The following is a 16,595-nucleotide window of genomic DNA, read 5'->3' as shown; positions in this document are numbered from 1 at the left end:
GAGGTGTTTGTATTTGTTTATCTTGCTATGGGTCTGAGTAACTGGCAGACCTAATGGGGACAGTTTTGGGACGTTTAGCTCGGTTACGGCACTGATGTGGGCCACATTCGGGCCAAGCGTCCATTGCTAGCGTGCGCTGGCCTGCAGCAATAACCAGATTGTCAACGGTCTCATTACATGCAGCCACAATAGCAGATAGAAATCAAGTGTGGTTGCACAAAGGAACCGTCCCTGGCCCCTAAACATCCAGGGTACTGGAGCATAGCGCTTGCACCATTGACATGTGTCATCGGAGCGCAACTTTACGACCAGGCCTTATTTCATAATTTTTAAGAAACCCTTGAATGTTTTAAGTGGACGGCTGTCTCAAGGAGCCTGGCCTCTCTATTCCCCAGCCCTCTTGTGAGCTGGTGACTCCACTCTTGAATGCAGGTTAGGAAACCAGAGTTCATGCAGTAACAAATTGCTGCTTCCCTTCCCGGTATTGACCGTCTGGTTCTCTGTGTTATTGTTCCAGGTACGTCCTATGTGAGACTGAGGAGCCTCTCCTGCTTCAGTGGTTTTCAGCATGAGGGCTGATTCAATACTCTGACCACAGACCGCGGGACACGAGCTGCTGAGAGGGACGACGACAGAGGGAGGTGTGGTCATGGAGAGGAGGAAAGCCTGCCTACTGATGGTGCTGTGGGTCACGGCCCACCTCAGCTCTGCAGGAATGGGGCTAAAGGCCCTGCGAAGGACTACAGGGGGGCACAAGGTGTCCACGGGGCTGACGGGGCAGGACGCCAATGGAGTTCCACTCAGGCGCTCCAAACGAGGTTGGATGTGGAACCAGTTCTTTTTGTTGGAGGAGTACACCGGGACAGACATGCAGTACGTCGGCAAGGTAGTTAAGAGCGTGTTTTTCCTTTATCAGACCTAAGAAGAGCTCCGGACCGTATCTGATGCAGAGGCAGATGTTCCGAGACCACAGCGGCTCACAGAATGATAAGAGATGAGTCCTCAGATCAGCTCGACTGAGCCTAAACTGTATTGTTACACAGGCAAAGCAGTAAAACACAATATGAGAGTGCGCCACAAAAAAATAGCACATAAAATATATCAAACATGTCATGAATTTTAAATGTGGTCTCCGAGCTCTGCCTGTTTATCAAACTGTATTTCTGTTTCGCACCAACTGAAATATCTCACTGAGTCAAGCATCGAGACGCCGGTCAGATTTATCACGCCTGGATGGAAGGTCTGTTCTCGCTCCCTCATTTTCAACAAAATTTCACTTATTTCAGTTTTTCGCAAAATCAGAAGGAGCTGGCCGTCATTTACGGTGGAGACTTAAATAAATGCCAGATACCAATCATCAAAAACAGGTTTGTGATTACTGCAAGAATATCAGAACAAGCGACTAATCAAGATAAGTGCAGATACTAAAACGTCAATGTGGAAGGCAAAAATGATTTTTATGGGTGTAAAGAATCCCTCCAACCATTCCAACAGTTCCTTCCAGCGTCTGATAAGAACCATCAATCAGGCAATCTTCCTCTTAATTTCATTATAAATGTCCGCCTGGAAGTTGTACCCAGAGAGCAGGCATCTGTTTTTTGTTTACCGCTGAACATCCAACGGATACGGACAACAAACCGTTGTGGGAAGCGCTGCGTTTGATATAAAAGAGCATCCAGAGATCATTTTACTGGTGTACTTTTGTGGGAACGGTGCGCGCCTCTCGTGGAGGAGCCGTGCTGCAGCTGTGAGGGAGTCTCGTGGCCTTGGCAGTAATCACCTGGAGTTTCTCTGCCTCGCTCACTCTTTCTCCCAGCTTCTATTGTCTGACCTTTCTCAGTTTGCACGAAGCGACCGCCTTGAACTTTTTACAGGCCGGCATTTGAAAAGTTGCTTTCTTTGTCCATTTAAAAGTGCCTCATTATGTTCTGTCTTATCAATCCGAAGTTGAGTTTTTGTTCATAAAAGAGGATGTGAAATACTTCGACTTTGGAAAGCTTACTTTTAGAACTAAAGCTGAGAAATCTACCTGTGGTTCCTGCAGTAGAATAAAGGACTCGACATTTCTCCCACTGAGTAATCAAAGTCATTTACATCCAGTGGAAATGGATCAAGAATACGACAATCTTTTGCTATTCCTCATTATAAAAGTACTTCTCCAACTCCTATTTTTCTTCACAAAACTGTCCAAGCTCAAGTACAGCGTCTGGTATCATGCACGTCTTCTCCTTCCCCTGCTTTGCCACGTACGCAGTGATCCCAAAACTCTGAGATAGAAACAAACACAATACTTGGGTGCTACACTGAACGACTGTGACCAGCTGGTGCGTTCAGTTAAATCGAGCTGAACTAATCATACGGGTGAAGAAGACCTGGATTATACCAGACGATGACCTGGACAGTGTAGAAACAGACATTTTGGGACGATTCTGTTGTTGTTAGCCATCAGTCTCCATTAGCTTCAAGCTACAAAACACGGCTGGCCCTTGCTGCGTTATGGAGTCGCCAAAAAGTAATGCAGGAGGGGGGAAAACCGTCGTTGTGACCTCAACACACCTATTTGTGAGTACTTGAAAGGCAAAATGCTCCTTTTCGTTGAAGTATCACTTTAACCGATTTAAAACCCTCATTGACTTTGGGACGAGGGACGCATTTTTGCAGGCGTTAAGACTCCTTCCTGCGCCGCTCTGTATCGGACGGCTTCCATCCATACATCCATCCTGCCTCGGGCTTTGTTTGCTGTTGGCTGTCCAATACATTATGTGCTTACTGTCAGCTGTATGGCAGCTCATCTTTAATGTCCATTCCACTTACATCAAGGTGTCCTGTTGTGCCCTACAGTCAAATATGACTTCCTCCCAGGGTATTATTTGCTCAACTAAATGAAAACACAGTGTCGATCCTGATAACATTGGGGGACGCACAAGAAAATGGGCCAAATAATACTTGCTTTACATGCAGCAGAGCGGAAGTCAGGATATCTCTTCCAACCTACTGTAATTGAGGAGATTTCGAAGCGTCGTGGCAAGGTCAGGACGACTGAGGGAGGAAGAAAGGCTGTTTTGTGCGTGGAGCTGAATGGGGCCAGTGCTTTGCATTCCTATCGTGTGTCCACGGAGGATAGAGTCATTCAACCAAATGAGATTCTGCAACATACGTCCTCCCCGAGTGAGGGTTGACTTTCAGCCCTGGCCTAAAAGGATTACAACACTGGTACGAGGCGAGCAAATACAAGAAAGAACAAAAAAGTAGAGAAGAACAAGAGGATCAGAAGTAAGCACGATCAAACAACGTTGTCTGGAGAGAGCGTTGATTGATGTCCCACTCGTCCTTTTAGGTTGTAAAAAGACTAATAGCAGAAGAAGAATGGATTATCTAGCGTGCCATACACTTAGCCAGCCAGGGGCTGCGGCCTCCTGAAGACGCCATTAAGGCATCAACCCTCCAGCAGCACACTTAATCATGACTCAGAGCGCTTGTTGTCTCCCCGAGTACATGCAGCTGGGCGCTTTGCCTCATTGTCATTTCACTAGCCAGTTGCACTACGTAGATCTTATCTGACTTCAATTACTGTTTGTTAATTGTTAGATAAAATGCAAGTGATGAATTAGTCCCCCAGAGGGAACGAATCGCTTCCGAGCCGAAACACACGGCTCAACATGGAGAGCAACCATCTGCATCTGTATCCTCAGGTGGAAGCCATTTTTTTCCACAATTGTTCTGAATGCAGAGAGAGAGAGAGAGAGGGGGGGGGGGGGGGGGGACCTGCAGGAAACACAAAAAGGGAAAGCTTTTGTCATGGCAAGTGACATCATGGCAACCAGAGAGCACAGCATGGAATAAAACCACTTTTGTTTGGTGGGGGGGGAGAAAAAAAATGAATGGGAAGTAACACAATGGCAGGTTATTTTAAACAAGGGAGCAGCTCTTGACACAGTAAAAGATAGAATGATGAAACTGCACTTCAATTACAACACCAACATCCTGCCTCCAGTTATGTCCCCTGCTTCCTTTTACAAGAGGCTGTATCGAGTTGTGAAAAAAATAACAAATGAAACTGCAAATTTTTCTCTCTCCCAAACGCGCCCCCCCCCCCCCCATCCCCAAACAAATGTGACAAAAGCAGTTGGAAGAGGAACAAATTAAGAGAAGGCACTGAGACGAGAGGGAAAAGGAGACGCTGGCACCGGCTCGTTGGGGAGCTGGTTGGCTGCTAATCTTGCTAATCTGGCTGTATTGGCCAATGAGTTTTTCTCCTCTCCTGCAGGAGGGAATTGTACTCTGGCTCTCATTAGCAGGCAAGCTGCATACAGGCCTCGGAGGGCCCGGGCTGTCACTGGGGGAACAGAATGTTTGTTTATTTCATTATTTCTTACTTTACCAAAGGGCACATATCCACTGAAAATGGTTAATGGCCTGTGGTTGAGGAGTGTTTGTGCTGCACTATCATATCTCATAAAGAATTTACAACCCCTGATAGGCCCCAGTGGTTCTAGGCCTGGTGGGTAGACTTCTCAACATAGTCCCTAGCTAGAGAGCAATGTTCCCTGTATGTGAACAAACACAGCAGCGCCGTGCATGCAAACACGCACGCGCGCACACACACACACATACACACACACTCACACACCCGCGAGGGATCGGCTGGAAATCAGGGTAAAGAAAAAGCAGATAGACATAATATGCTCTCCGGTTCTGTGTGACTCAGCGGTTGCAGCAACCCAAGGGTGAATTTCTTCTGAGTGGAAAGGTGCAGGGATTTGTGTGTGTTTTTGTTTGTGTGTGTGTGTGTGGTGTGTGTGTGTGTGTGTGTGTGTGTGTGGGTGATTTTTGGTCCCTGTTCATGCTCCCCCATTACCAGCTGCTCATCTTGGCAGAGAGGCAAGGAGTTTGCAATATGGCACAAGCTCGGCTGTACCTGCGCCATGGCAACCCCCGCGGACTCCAGCGGCGACCTGGAACACACTTTGGCAGTGTTTGTTGATTAGGAGATAAGTCCCCGCTTGTGCGCTTGGGAGGGGGCGTCTTCAATTACGCTCCTCTCTTTTTGCGGTGGTAAGAGGAAGGAGTGTGATGAGGTCGTGCCGAGATGAAGCCGAGCAAACATCTGTCTGACAGCGTTGCGGGGAGCGATGTCTGAGCAAGATACGCCAACATGGCCGCAGCACCTTGCGATTGTTTCCACCTGACGACTACCCTTCCAGACGGCTGCTGGTTTTGTCAGGTTGAATTGATTTTCTATCATCAGAGCTCAGTTGGGGAAGTTGTGCTGAAACAGGTTGAAGCCAGTTTTAGATCAGGTGGCGAGCCCCCCCCATGCAGCCCTGAGGGAGATCCCCAGGGATCGAGTATAAATAGAACGCCACGTTAAAGACATTTTGTTTATGTCTGAATCTAAGCTCTCTGATCCAGCGGGTGGAATTGTAGCAACTGCAGCGTCCAGCCACGAACCGACAAGACAGAAAGTTGAGATGAACGTCACGCTCCGAAAAACAAATCCGATTTAAGACGTCAAGTGAACAGGTGGGAGAACACGAGGGCGGCGGAGGAGCTGATTGGATAGGAGAGACAGGTGATCACATGAGCAAGGCGGGAAAATAAACGAAAACAGGAAGTGAGGCATGAAGAGACACACGAGGGGAGAAAAAAAATTACAGCTCAAGAATATGAAATAAGTCTGAAGTGAAACTCCAGACTGAGACTCCGCTGCTCCGTTCATGTCGAGGAGTTCAGGATTCATGTTTGTCAAGTGATCTTAGAACAAACAGTTCATTTGTTGCTAAAATGTTAATGCTAGATTAAGAACTAAAATCCTGAGGTTGGGCTCGTCTGTTTCTCCCGATCAAAGCGTTTGTGGTTCAGGGGCCACCGTGGAATCAAACGTGAGGACATTGTGTTTTTACAGCTCCTAGCTTTGATAAATGGTGCGATTTAGCCATTTTTTAAAGGCAAAAACAGGCCTTTCAAACACACCAGCAAGTCGGGGGTTCAGAGTGTTAATGAAATCATTAAATTTTAATTTAGTAATGTGTGAAAAGCGAGCTCTCGGTGTCAACACAGAGGACGCGGCCTTGGCGTCTTTGCTGCGAGCTACGGCCCCGCAGCGGCGCCACAATCACCCGTTCATAAAAGAAAGAAAGGTTGCAGGAGAGGAGAGAGAAATGTTTAAGTGATATTTCACCTTTAAGTCTCAGCAGCTCCGACCACATATCTCTAGTTTACACATCAACAGACATCTGATCGGCTATTTTTGTGCACAGTCTGAGGCGACCATCTGGCCCTATAGAAGGCAGCCAGTTCTCGACAGGCCAGGACACAAGGCCTTAAAGGCTAACTGGCTAATTGCCCTAAGCAGCCTATTTCCAGTGCCATCTTTCTGGCTTAGCTCGAGTGAGGCACAAATGGCGACCAGATCGAGTCTGCGCTAACATTTGCTGCACTTGAAGTGGATTAATTTCACAAACAAAGACGGCACACTTATAAGTTCTCGTGCACAGATGTCTGGTGAGTACCACTTCACTCCTCAGCCCACTTCAGATTGGAAGATGAGGCACAAAGGGGAGAGGGAGAAAAAAAAATACACTTTTATTAAAAAAAAAAAAAAAAACTCCAACTCTTCAAAATACCGTGGTGTCACTCTGCAGAGAACGCTAATTGAATGTAAGGTCTTGAAAATACAACAGGCCACTGGTAGACTTTAATGGCTCGGAGCCGAGGCGCAGCAGAGAACTCTCCTCCAGCCGTTCGTCGCCTGGGACTCCTTAAGTTGCTTGTGTCAGAATGTTTCCAATGCAAATCAGTTTGTTTCAAGTGTTCTCTGAAATCAGGTGTAATCAAGTTCTTTTTTGATTTGAGTGCAACACCTCGCCGTGTTCCTCTTTGTTTTTGGTAGAACTGCTCGTCCCCGTCTGTAGCCAAGTGATGAGTGGGAGCTGATTTTATGGCTGCGCGCTGGCTGACAGCCGCCAGCCGGAGGGGTTTTGTTTTGGGTTCTTCTTACACTTCGTTCTCATCAACGCAACGTCTCAGGAACGCCCCGAGGGGTTTTCCTTAAGTTTGGCACAAACGTCCACTGGGACTCGAAGATGAAGGGAAAATAGTGTGGGGGTCAAAGGTCGCTGTGTCCTGGTGTGGAAAGGTTATCAAATGGAGGAAGTTTCATTGAAGTTTGGATTGGTGGTTTCATTGAAGGCTGTTTATCCTCGGTGTACCAGGCAGGAAAACACTGAACCAGCATGTGAGTCACACTGTTAGCATGTTGCTAACCCGGCTTGTTTGTACTCCTGGAGCCATCATCATCATCATTGTGGGCGGGGCTAAGCCCAGGATGACCTTGCAGAGCTACTTCTGAGCTGTTTATCTTTACTACTATCGGCTGAAGTAGCGCAGCAGGTCTTCCTTGTTGCAGGTTCCACATCTTTGACAAAGCGTGACATTTTGAGCATGTGTGTTGCTACCTGTTAGCTTGCAGGTGGTTGTCGGGGTCTTTGGGAGCAGCAGCGTGCAGAGATCAGACGCCGAGGAGAGCAGTGACTCAAACCGTGTGGACCGGACTGCTTCCAGTCATTTTACTGCAGTACAGGAAGCAGCAGCTCAAAAGGTTCACCGCGTTGTCACCAAAGGAGATTTGGACTTCCTGTTTTTTACCTGTGAACATTTTCACAACGACGTGAAGCGTCAGGCGTGAATTCCCTTTGGGACCCGCCTCCGTGTCACACACGCGTCAGGACATCTGGCAGCACGTGGAGCCAAACCGTCGTCAGTCTGGCGTCACTCCTCTTACGACCTTATTAACAGCAACTTAAAGGGTTCTGGATGTGAAACCTTCCATTAAAATGTAAAGATGAGATAAAAAACTCGCTTTAATTTGTGCTCGATGATGTTCAAAACACCTCTAAAGGAGGTGCTGGGAAAGGCAAGAGTGTGTGTGCGTGTGTGTGTTCCTTTCCAACCTAAATCTATCTTTTAGCCTTTACTCTCGTGTTGTGGAGCATCTTTGGTCCCATCTAACTCTCAATGTGAGATATTTTTTGCAGTTGTCCTCCCTCCGCGGTGTTAATGGATCCAGCGCCGCGCTCTCTGCCTTATTTATGATTTGCTACCGTAGCAGGGCAGAGGAGAAAAGGCTAGCTATCGACGTGCCACAGCTTCTTGGTGGCCAAACTGAATGCACGTGGCTTACTTTTGTCCCCCTGTGACAGTTTAATTGTATTTTCAATATAAATTGATCAAAGGGCCATTGTGAATGCACGTTGGGCTGCCACATTGATTTCAGGGAGAGGTTTTTTTTCCCCCTCTTAATTTGAGGAGAAGGGCAGCAGTAAATTCTTCTCAGCACCGAGGTGGGCGACTGGGAGGGAAAGGGTCACTGCAGCAGGTGCCTGAGCTCGATACTCTAAGCTGCCTTGTAATATCCTTCAGGGGAGCGAGGAGGAACTCTTCAGAACCACAAGATCTCTCCGTTTCCATAGAAATGACAGTCGACACAGCATATGTCACACTGTCTATCTCGCATCTCCGCCGAAAGGAGAGGACTCGACGGTTATTAACTGAATTGTCGTGCCGGCAGAGATAGGCGGCTTGATAGACAATCATAGAAAAGGACATTGCAGCTAGAACAGCGGGGGAAAGATAATAATGTTGAAGTGGATTGTTTTCAGCCAACTGAGTCTCTGTTTGGAAGCACATACTCTAAAGCAGATCAGAAAACAAAATTCAGCAGGTTCTTCTCCTGGCTTGGAGAGAATAAGAGTTGTTTTTGACCAGAATTCAATCCGAAGATGGTAGAATTCTGGCTTGGTGAGACCAAGGAAAAGGAAATGAAAACAGTCATTTTTAACCAAGCAGGCGAACAAAATAGTGTTAAAGATGCTAATCCACAAAGCTGCTCATCTCACATGTGCCGGCTTTGCCCTGATAACACAGCATGAATTAGTAAAGCTTCCGAGCACCTGGGATGAAAAAGCTTTTTAATATGTGATGAGACGAGAGACTTTGCAATGTGCTCCCACGTGACCCAGCTGCATCGCACAATATCCCCCCTCAGTCTGTCCACCGGCGGAGCCAAGAATGCTCGTCGACTCGCAAACAACTCAGATTATGCATTCAAACAGTCCAGAATCAAAGTGGAGCGTCAACAAAAGACCCCCGATTTCCCTGTGACGCCCACTCAGAGGGGTAAACACGCCTGGGGTTGTGCTTGACATGTTTGCCCATGTCTGCAAACATTTTGCCCTTTACACCCCCCCCCCTCAATTATTACCATGTCCTTGGTTATTAAAGTGGAGGGGGGGGGGGCAAAGTAGGCAGCGGAGCAGTGGGAGGGGAAACGACTGGACAAGCTTTTGATGAGTTCTCTGAGATAAATATGTTGGGGGGATTTGGGGGTGGAATTAAAATGTCAGAGCATGCTAAGCTGCTGTTCATGCAGAAAAAAATTAAACAGGAGATAGAGAAGGAGGGGTGGGGGCAAATACCAATGAGAAGCTGCGAGTAAACTCTGGTGGTCCTGTGGCATGTTGGTCATGATCCATTAGGGATTGGCTGGCGTGCACATGCGCACGCAAGCTGCTGGTACCTCGCATACTCGGACCCGCTGGCGTTGTGTGGTACAGCTCTGTGGAAATGCCACCGTGGCCCTGCGGTCATCAGCATGACGACAGCGCGTGTAACAATAAATTCACAGAGATGAGGTGAAGCGTCCCAGTGTAATGACAGTTTACTAAAGAGGATGTGAATCTGTTAAATCTCACCGAACGCAGCGATCAAAGCTGTCAGCGCCTCTTTGCCAGAGCTCAGATTGGCCCGATCTCTGATGTGCGCTCAGCCTATCACTCACACTTAAGTGCAAAATTCTGATTCACCTTTGAAATTTGATTTTGTTGACGTCTGTGGTACAAAGTGCTCATCGCAGGGTTCGTTGTCGCCCCCCCCCCCCCCCCACGCTTCTCAAAGATGGCCTGTCAATCAAACCGTGTAGCCGGGGCTGTTTGTCTTTATTCTTGGACTTTTGATGAAGTTCCTTTCCGCCGTGGCTATTTCTGCTAACGAGCAGATGAGCGGCTAAACACTTGCAGTCTTTAACGGGTGGAAGTCAACAGAGTGAAAGTCATTTTTGAACATTGTGAAGTATCACACTGGTTAAGGTTGACGGTCACACGACAGTGGTGTCATGCTGTACTGTGATACTCGACATAATTTACCGAAATATTGTGTGAGTGTTGCTGCTAGCTTGTTAGCTCAGGGGTTCGCTATTAATGTGCTAGCTCATGTAGCGAGGGAGGCTAAAACTGTACTGACGAACGTTGACAGAGTCGCTACTCCAGCTAGCGCACGCCACAGCTTTTTCTGACCAGCACCAGACGAGTGTAGCAGCTGCCGTAGCATCACATGGTTCATCCAGTCACATGACCAGTATTTGTCTTTTTTAAGTGTTTGCTCTTTTGCAACCAGTTTTGATGTTTGATGGGTTAATCTCCGGTAATCTCCGTTAGCCTGCAGTCCGGTGATCGTCCCGGTACCTGACATTGAGTATCAGATGGGAACGTTGTTGCTTGGCGATGTGTTTAAAAGTGTAAATTTAGAGAAATTCAGATTTTGACTGAGAGGAGCTCTCTGCTAATCAAGTCACTTCAGTTGAAGTTTGGATTTGGGCTGAAACTGGATTAACTGACATCCACAAAACTCAGCTCAGAAATCCAGCTGTTGTTGTGTGGAGTCGCTGATGTGCTGCGTCAGGATTCAGGATGATCACCGTTTCTTTTCTTTCGTAGCTTCACTCAGACTCCGATCGAGGAGACGGAAGCGTGATGTACGTCCTGACCGGCGAAGGAGCGGGGACCCTCTTCAAGATAGACGAGAAGTCCGGGGACATCCACGCCACCAAGAGGCTGGACAGGGAGGAGAAGGCCTACTACATCCTCCACGCCAAGGCTGTCAACCGCTTCACCAACGAGGCACTGGAGGGCGAGTCGGAGTTCATCATCAAGATCCACGACATCAACGACAACGAGCCTCGATTCACCAGGGACCCGTACCTGGCCAGCGTCCCGGAGATGTCCGACATCGGTGGGTACCTGACAGAAATGTGCTGCGAGTGCAACATGCCAACATGTGTTGACCTTTTGCCCTCTGCCCTGGGACATGCTAACCCTCTGGCTAGCATAATAAGCCGTTTCATGTCGCCAGTTTATCATAACAGACGAGTTAAAGCGTAGAACATTGTTCGAACTTGAAACTGAGTTAGGAACATCTTCAGTCAGAGCCTGAGGAGATCCTGTCTGTCTCTTGTCGTGTGATTTTTTTTTAAACCACATCAACATCAAAACCAGCTTCAGCACTTCTGGTTTGTTGTCACGTTATTGCCTAGAAAACCCGGTTGTCGTGCTCCGTTCTCCAGCTCAGATGTGTTCCTCTTTTACACACAGTTTGATTTTAAGAAGGAATAATAAAAAAATGATCTTTGAGCCTTCAAAGGGTTGATAAATGATATCCTTCGTCCACCCAGCTCCAGCTGACTCGTACCCCTCCATGACACAGTACTGGCACTTCAGTCCGTGGTGTACTTTTACTTCCATGTGGTGCCAACATGAGCTAGCTACTTGTGTGGTTGTCTGACTCACGACTTCTCTTCATTGTAGGAGCCGCCAACCTTATTAGCATTAATGCTATTTAGCATGACCTAATTTAATTAGCTTCAGAAAGATTTAAAGAGACAGTAACTAAAAATATTAAAACCCATTCCAAAGATACACTAGTAAACACACATATGCTAAATAAATAGTAATGTGCAGTTTAAGATTTGCTGGGGGGAATCAAGTCAGTCACACAGTAACTCACAATATTCTGCCCTGAAAGTATCACAATACAGCAAGTCTGTAGTAATTGAGATAGCGTAAGACAATTAGTCAACAATAAACCAAGATGATGCCTAAAAAGACAAATAATAGGGATTTATTTACTGAATTTGATGCAGCAAATTGCTTAGATCAGTGTGCAGACGCCAGAAGTCATCAAAATGCTACAGGAAATTCATCGGTTTAAAACCAGTTGGATTGATAAAAATATCTAGCAGTATTGTGACAACCGATCAGGATATATTGCAGTATTGACATTATATATGACATCATGAAATGTATGATTATGTATTGTAAAATGATTAGTTTTTATCCTTTCAAGTAAATAGATCTACCAGTTAATCTTTTATTTACCGAATAAATACTTTGTTTTTCCGTTACTGACTGATACGTAAGACATTACCTGAATAAATAGCAGTACAAGTACCTTTTATTTCTACTTCCAGCTCCGCGTTTCCACGGCCTCACATGGAAGCGAATGTGTAAACAAGCAAATAGAATGAACAACCAAGAGATAAATAGTAACAACAAAGTAAATAAAGAATAAATATTCATCATATTTATGAGTGTCTCCTGAAGGTAATTGGCTTTATTGTGTAAAACCACATTTAGTGTTTATAATTGTTGACAAATGAAGGTGTGTGTGTGTGCGCGTGTGTGTGTGTGTTCGTGCAAGGACCTTGATTAAAGGGCTTAGGATTCAAACAGGATGGAGATGCCACTCTGACTGGATCAATGGGACTTTATCAATCATAATAACGATGCCAACGAAGAGGAGCCTGCTAATTACAGGACAAAGAGCCTGGGAGGTGTTTCCTTAGTAAACAGGATGAAGCATCGCTGTGTGATGGTTACAGCACCCGCTGCAGATAATCTTTGAAACGCAGTATTGTGTCTTATTAAAATAGTATTTAATTTAATTACCAGCACTGTCCGCTGTGTCACGCCAGTGGATAATCTAGAGTCTGCACCATTTGCTGCTCTCACTGTCTGCAGCAGGACCTCATGAATAGAGATAAACAGCATTAAAGGCTCCTGATCAATACTCGCATAAAAACACGGGGGGGGGGGGGTGTGTGCTGCCGCCGCGGTGTGCTTGAGGGACTGAGGGTCCTGCAGCCCAGACATGTGACAGAGTTGTCACTTGGTTCAGCAACCCCAGGAGAGAGGCCGGCACTTATCTAAGGGCAGCACGGGTGCCCATGGCAACAACCGAGGTGTGATGTCACCGCTTGGCAGAGCATGTGTTCACGAGTGACTGCGCCGAGACACTGCCCCTTTACATGTGACATGGACTTGTATTATTGTCTCACCACTCCGACTTTCTTCTCCCCGTCACTTCGACACAGTGACAAGTGAAGGATTACGATCGAGGTTATTTACTCGTCGCTGCCATCGCTCCTCACTTGTTTGTCCTCTCTCAGAAGCTTAAACGGCTGACAGTGAAATATTTTGAGTCGTCATGTCAGAAAGGTTTCTTTGATACTAATTCCCCTGCTAGCGTCACCCAAAAAAGTGTGTTTTACCTTGCAAGTACTCAGAAAGACACATTTTCCCTCCTACTTTACTTCTTTGTGACTCTGTAACGTGGACAGAGCCAGCCATGTGTGGTTAGCTTGAAGCTAACGGCAGCTCACAACAGAAAAAGTGTCCAGTAATCTCAGTTTAAAGACTGAAGGTCCTGTGTCGGGGTGTAATCCAGTAAACCCAAAGCAACACTTCAGTGTTCTCATCGGTTAGCTGGCGCTGTTAGATCTCAATTCAAAGCGCGGGATGAAGAAGACGTGGATCATCCCCGACGATGACCTTGTGAATCTGTAGATGGATGATTTTGGACAGTTCATCTGTTCGTAGCCACCGTTAGCTTCAAGCTATCAATACGTGTTTGGATTTTTCTGCATTCTGCACAAGGAAGTAATTCAGCGGTGAAAGAAAAAAATCTGTATGAACTCGAGATGCCTGTTTGTGTGAGTACTTGAAAGGCCAAATATACTTGGGTGAAGTATCACTGTACAGGAAGTAGTATTCCTGAGTAGGTGGCGGCCAGCTGCGGCCATCTCTCTCCCTGGTCCCTTGGCTACAACATCCGTCTTCCCTACAAATGACTTCAGAAGCAGCGTCCTCCTCTCCGGCCCTTCTCAGATCTCAACTGACATCAAATTAGAGAAGTTTCATGGGGTCGTTATCCCTCTGTATTGCACAATTCTATATTTATACCACTTTTCCATTAAATATTTCTACTCAATTAATTTTCTTCTGCATGTAATGAGGCAACACTTGGCCCTGCGAGGCGCCATTTGGGAGGTAGCACTTGGCTAACCGTTTGCCTTTGTTCTACTGAAATAGGGCTTCAGCTCCTCTGGAGGAGAAAATGGATCACAGTCATTCACCTGCTATCAGATATTTGGCTTGGGAGACACTCCAGATCTGTGGATACTCTAATAGGCTTCTTGGGGTTAGCAGAAAGCCAGGACTGGTGCTGCTTGAGAGATATACTTAGAAAAATACATTAGGGCTCATCGATTAGCCGTGAAAATCAATCACGTAGAGGAGTATAAGTGGCTGAGAAATAAAGATGGCCGTGGCTAAATGCAAAGAGACAGAAATGATCATTCTGCATTATTAGAGGAGGATCCTCATCAGGAGGTGCATCGGCTCAGTTATCCCGCCGCCACCGAGGACCAGTCGATCCAAGTCATTCTCACCAACCCGCCTCCCCTCCCACCAGGTACCCCGGTGATGCAGGTGACAGCTAATGACGCAGATGACGCCACGTACGGGAACAGCGCCAAGGTGGTCTACAGCATCCTGGAGGGTCAGCCCTACTTCTCCGTGGACCCAGAAACTGGTCAGTTGTGAAAGATTAGATTTCATATTTCTGATGCCTTTTTTGTTGTTGTTGTTGTTGTAAATTTTATTTTACTGATGCATTAATTATGGTAGCTGCATGCGTAATTATGTGAAAGAGTGCTGAACAAACACGCTCTGATAACATTTGTAAAGTCAGGAAGAGTTAGCAGGTGGCTAACAGGAAGTAGCCAGCTTGGCCAGAGGAAGTCTCTGGGGTCACCGAGCATGCTCAGTACACCTCCTCCTGATTGGCACCACTGACACAAACTCCGTCTGCTGGGAAGTACTGAGATGTAATTGGAAGTTTCAACTTTGACCCAGCAGCCGCCATGTTGGGAGGCGGCGTGACGGGAGGCTACACCCCCTCAGCACCGTCACTGCTCCGTTTTTGAGACCCTTCCACCTTCAGCTGCAGGCTAAAATAACACGCAGAGTTTGAAAGTGGCGAGATTTTTATGTTTTACCCTAAAGTAAACATCAGGGGTCACAGTGCTGACGTCAGGTTCCATGACAGTTCACTGATGCGCCAGCTTTAACCACCAGAAGTGTTTCGTGACCATCGACCACATCCGCCACACACATGGGACCACACCCAGCGCCTCGTCACGTCTCCAGGAAGCAGCGTCACGACCGCGTCACGACCACGAGGCTGGAGGAAAACACCGCCGCACCGCCGGGCGAAATTAAAACAATTCCTCACAAAACAAAACACTGTGAATGTTCCTTTATCTGAAATGGCACCACGTCTGCTGCCTCGCCTCGCGAGCTGGCGGGCGAAGGGGATTTGTAGTAGACAGAGTGGCAAACCACCAACCCCAAAATCTATCCGCTTGCTAGTTTTAATCATTAATGTGCGCTTTGGAACACATCCCACTTTTTTTTTTTTTTTTTTTTTTTTTGCTTAAACAAAAGGGAAACGACAAAAAAGCCATTTGCAGATTAGTGGAGGGATTAACAGTAATATGGTTTATCCTGCATGTGGTATGTAAGCTGACATCCCTCCCTTGCACAAAGACATGCCTGGACATCGCATTATAAGCAGGATTTGTTTCCGCTCTCCTCGCCCGTGTGTTTTGTAGTCATTTAGCACTAACAAAGGTAGACGGAGACGCAGAGCGACGCCGGGTTCTAAAGCCTCCAGCCTCAACAATCACTGTTCTCTTCACAGCGTGTTGTCCTTGAAATAAATGGGACGCTGTTACCAGAGGAGGGAAAAGTTTCATTGTGCCGGCGAGCATTTGCTGCGTTACGTTAGCGCGAAGAAAGAGAAAGTTAAGGGCTTTTTTGAAGGGCGTCAGCCGCTCTGATCTTAATTGTTTGATATGCAGCGAATCGTCTGTTCAGACTTGTCAGAGCAGTTTATTTGGGGTGAATCCGACTCCCCCCCACCCCCACCACCCCCATCTTTATTCTCTCACTCTGCGGCGTCTTTTATGATGCTTCGCGTTCACGTGCAACAGCAGACGGGATTTAAGAGCGGCTCTGATGGGAGACGCACCTTTTGAATACGCTGCCAATTACAGCTTCGCTCTGCCCCGACTCCACGCCAGAGATCTGATGTGTCAGAGCGCAGGAGTAAGCAACCGCCGCGAGCTTGAGAGGCTGCACATTAACGGAGCTTTAATCCTCCAGATGAGCAATGCCAACTGTACGGGAGCCCGATTCTGCCAGGAAAGGGAAAGATGAAGATGAAGACTCGATAACGTGAGATGTTCCCCTGGTCACGGTAGTCACGGGCGTGGAGAGTCAGAGGAATTCGGGTTGGAAAAAATATTGAGATTATTCAGTAAAATTATTCAAAATAAAATTCAAAAATTGTGTGTTTGAGATAAAAGTGGTAACTTTGATATAAAAATCAGGATTAGGAGATAAAAAACCCCAAATGATCAT

The 16,595-nt window shown here is 46.8% G+C and overlaps 1 protein-coding gene across 3 annotated transcripts in view; it reads left to right on the top strand.

Moving 5' to 3' along the window:
- The window catches only part of LOC147241350 (cadherin-6-like), a 61,709-nt gene that overhangs the window by 23,982 nt on the left and 21,132 nt on the right, over positions 1 to 16,595 (top strand). For 2 of the 3 annotated variants that reach the window (XM_086190742.1, XM_086190743.1), the window contains exons 2-4: positions 518 to 886; positions 10,773 to 11,067; positions 14,584 to 14,703. In XM_086190742.1, the coding sequence (XP_086046868.1) occupies positions 650 to 886; positions 10,773 to 11,067; positions 14,584 to 14,703 (652 nt within the window). In that variant the 5' untranslated portion in view covers positions 518 to 649. The remainder of the gene's footprint in view (positions 1 to 517; positions 887 to 10,772; positions 11,068 to 14,583; positions 14,704 to 16,595) is intronic. The other variant, XM_086190744.1, reaches the window with a different exon arrangement.

Source organism: Aulostomus chinensis, chromosome 21 (genome assembly GCF_037954235.1).
Source record: "Aulostomus chinensis isolate RoL2024-O1b breed Wild chromosome 21, RoL_Achi_v1.0, whole genome shotgun sequence".
In the NCBI taxonomy this organism is placed as follows: domain Eukaryota; kingdom Metazoa; phylum Chordata; class Actinopteri; order Syngnathiformes; family Aulostomidae; genus Aulostomus; species Aulostomus chinensis.
The sequence above is the reverse complement of the archived record's forward strand: the minus strand, read 5'-3'. Positions and strand labels throughout refer to the sequence as shown.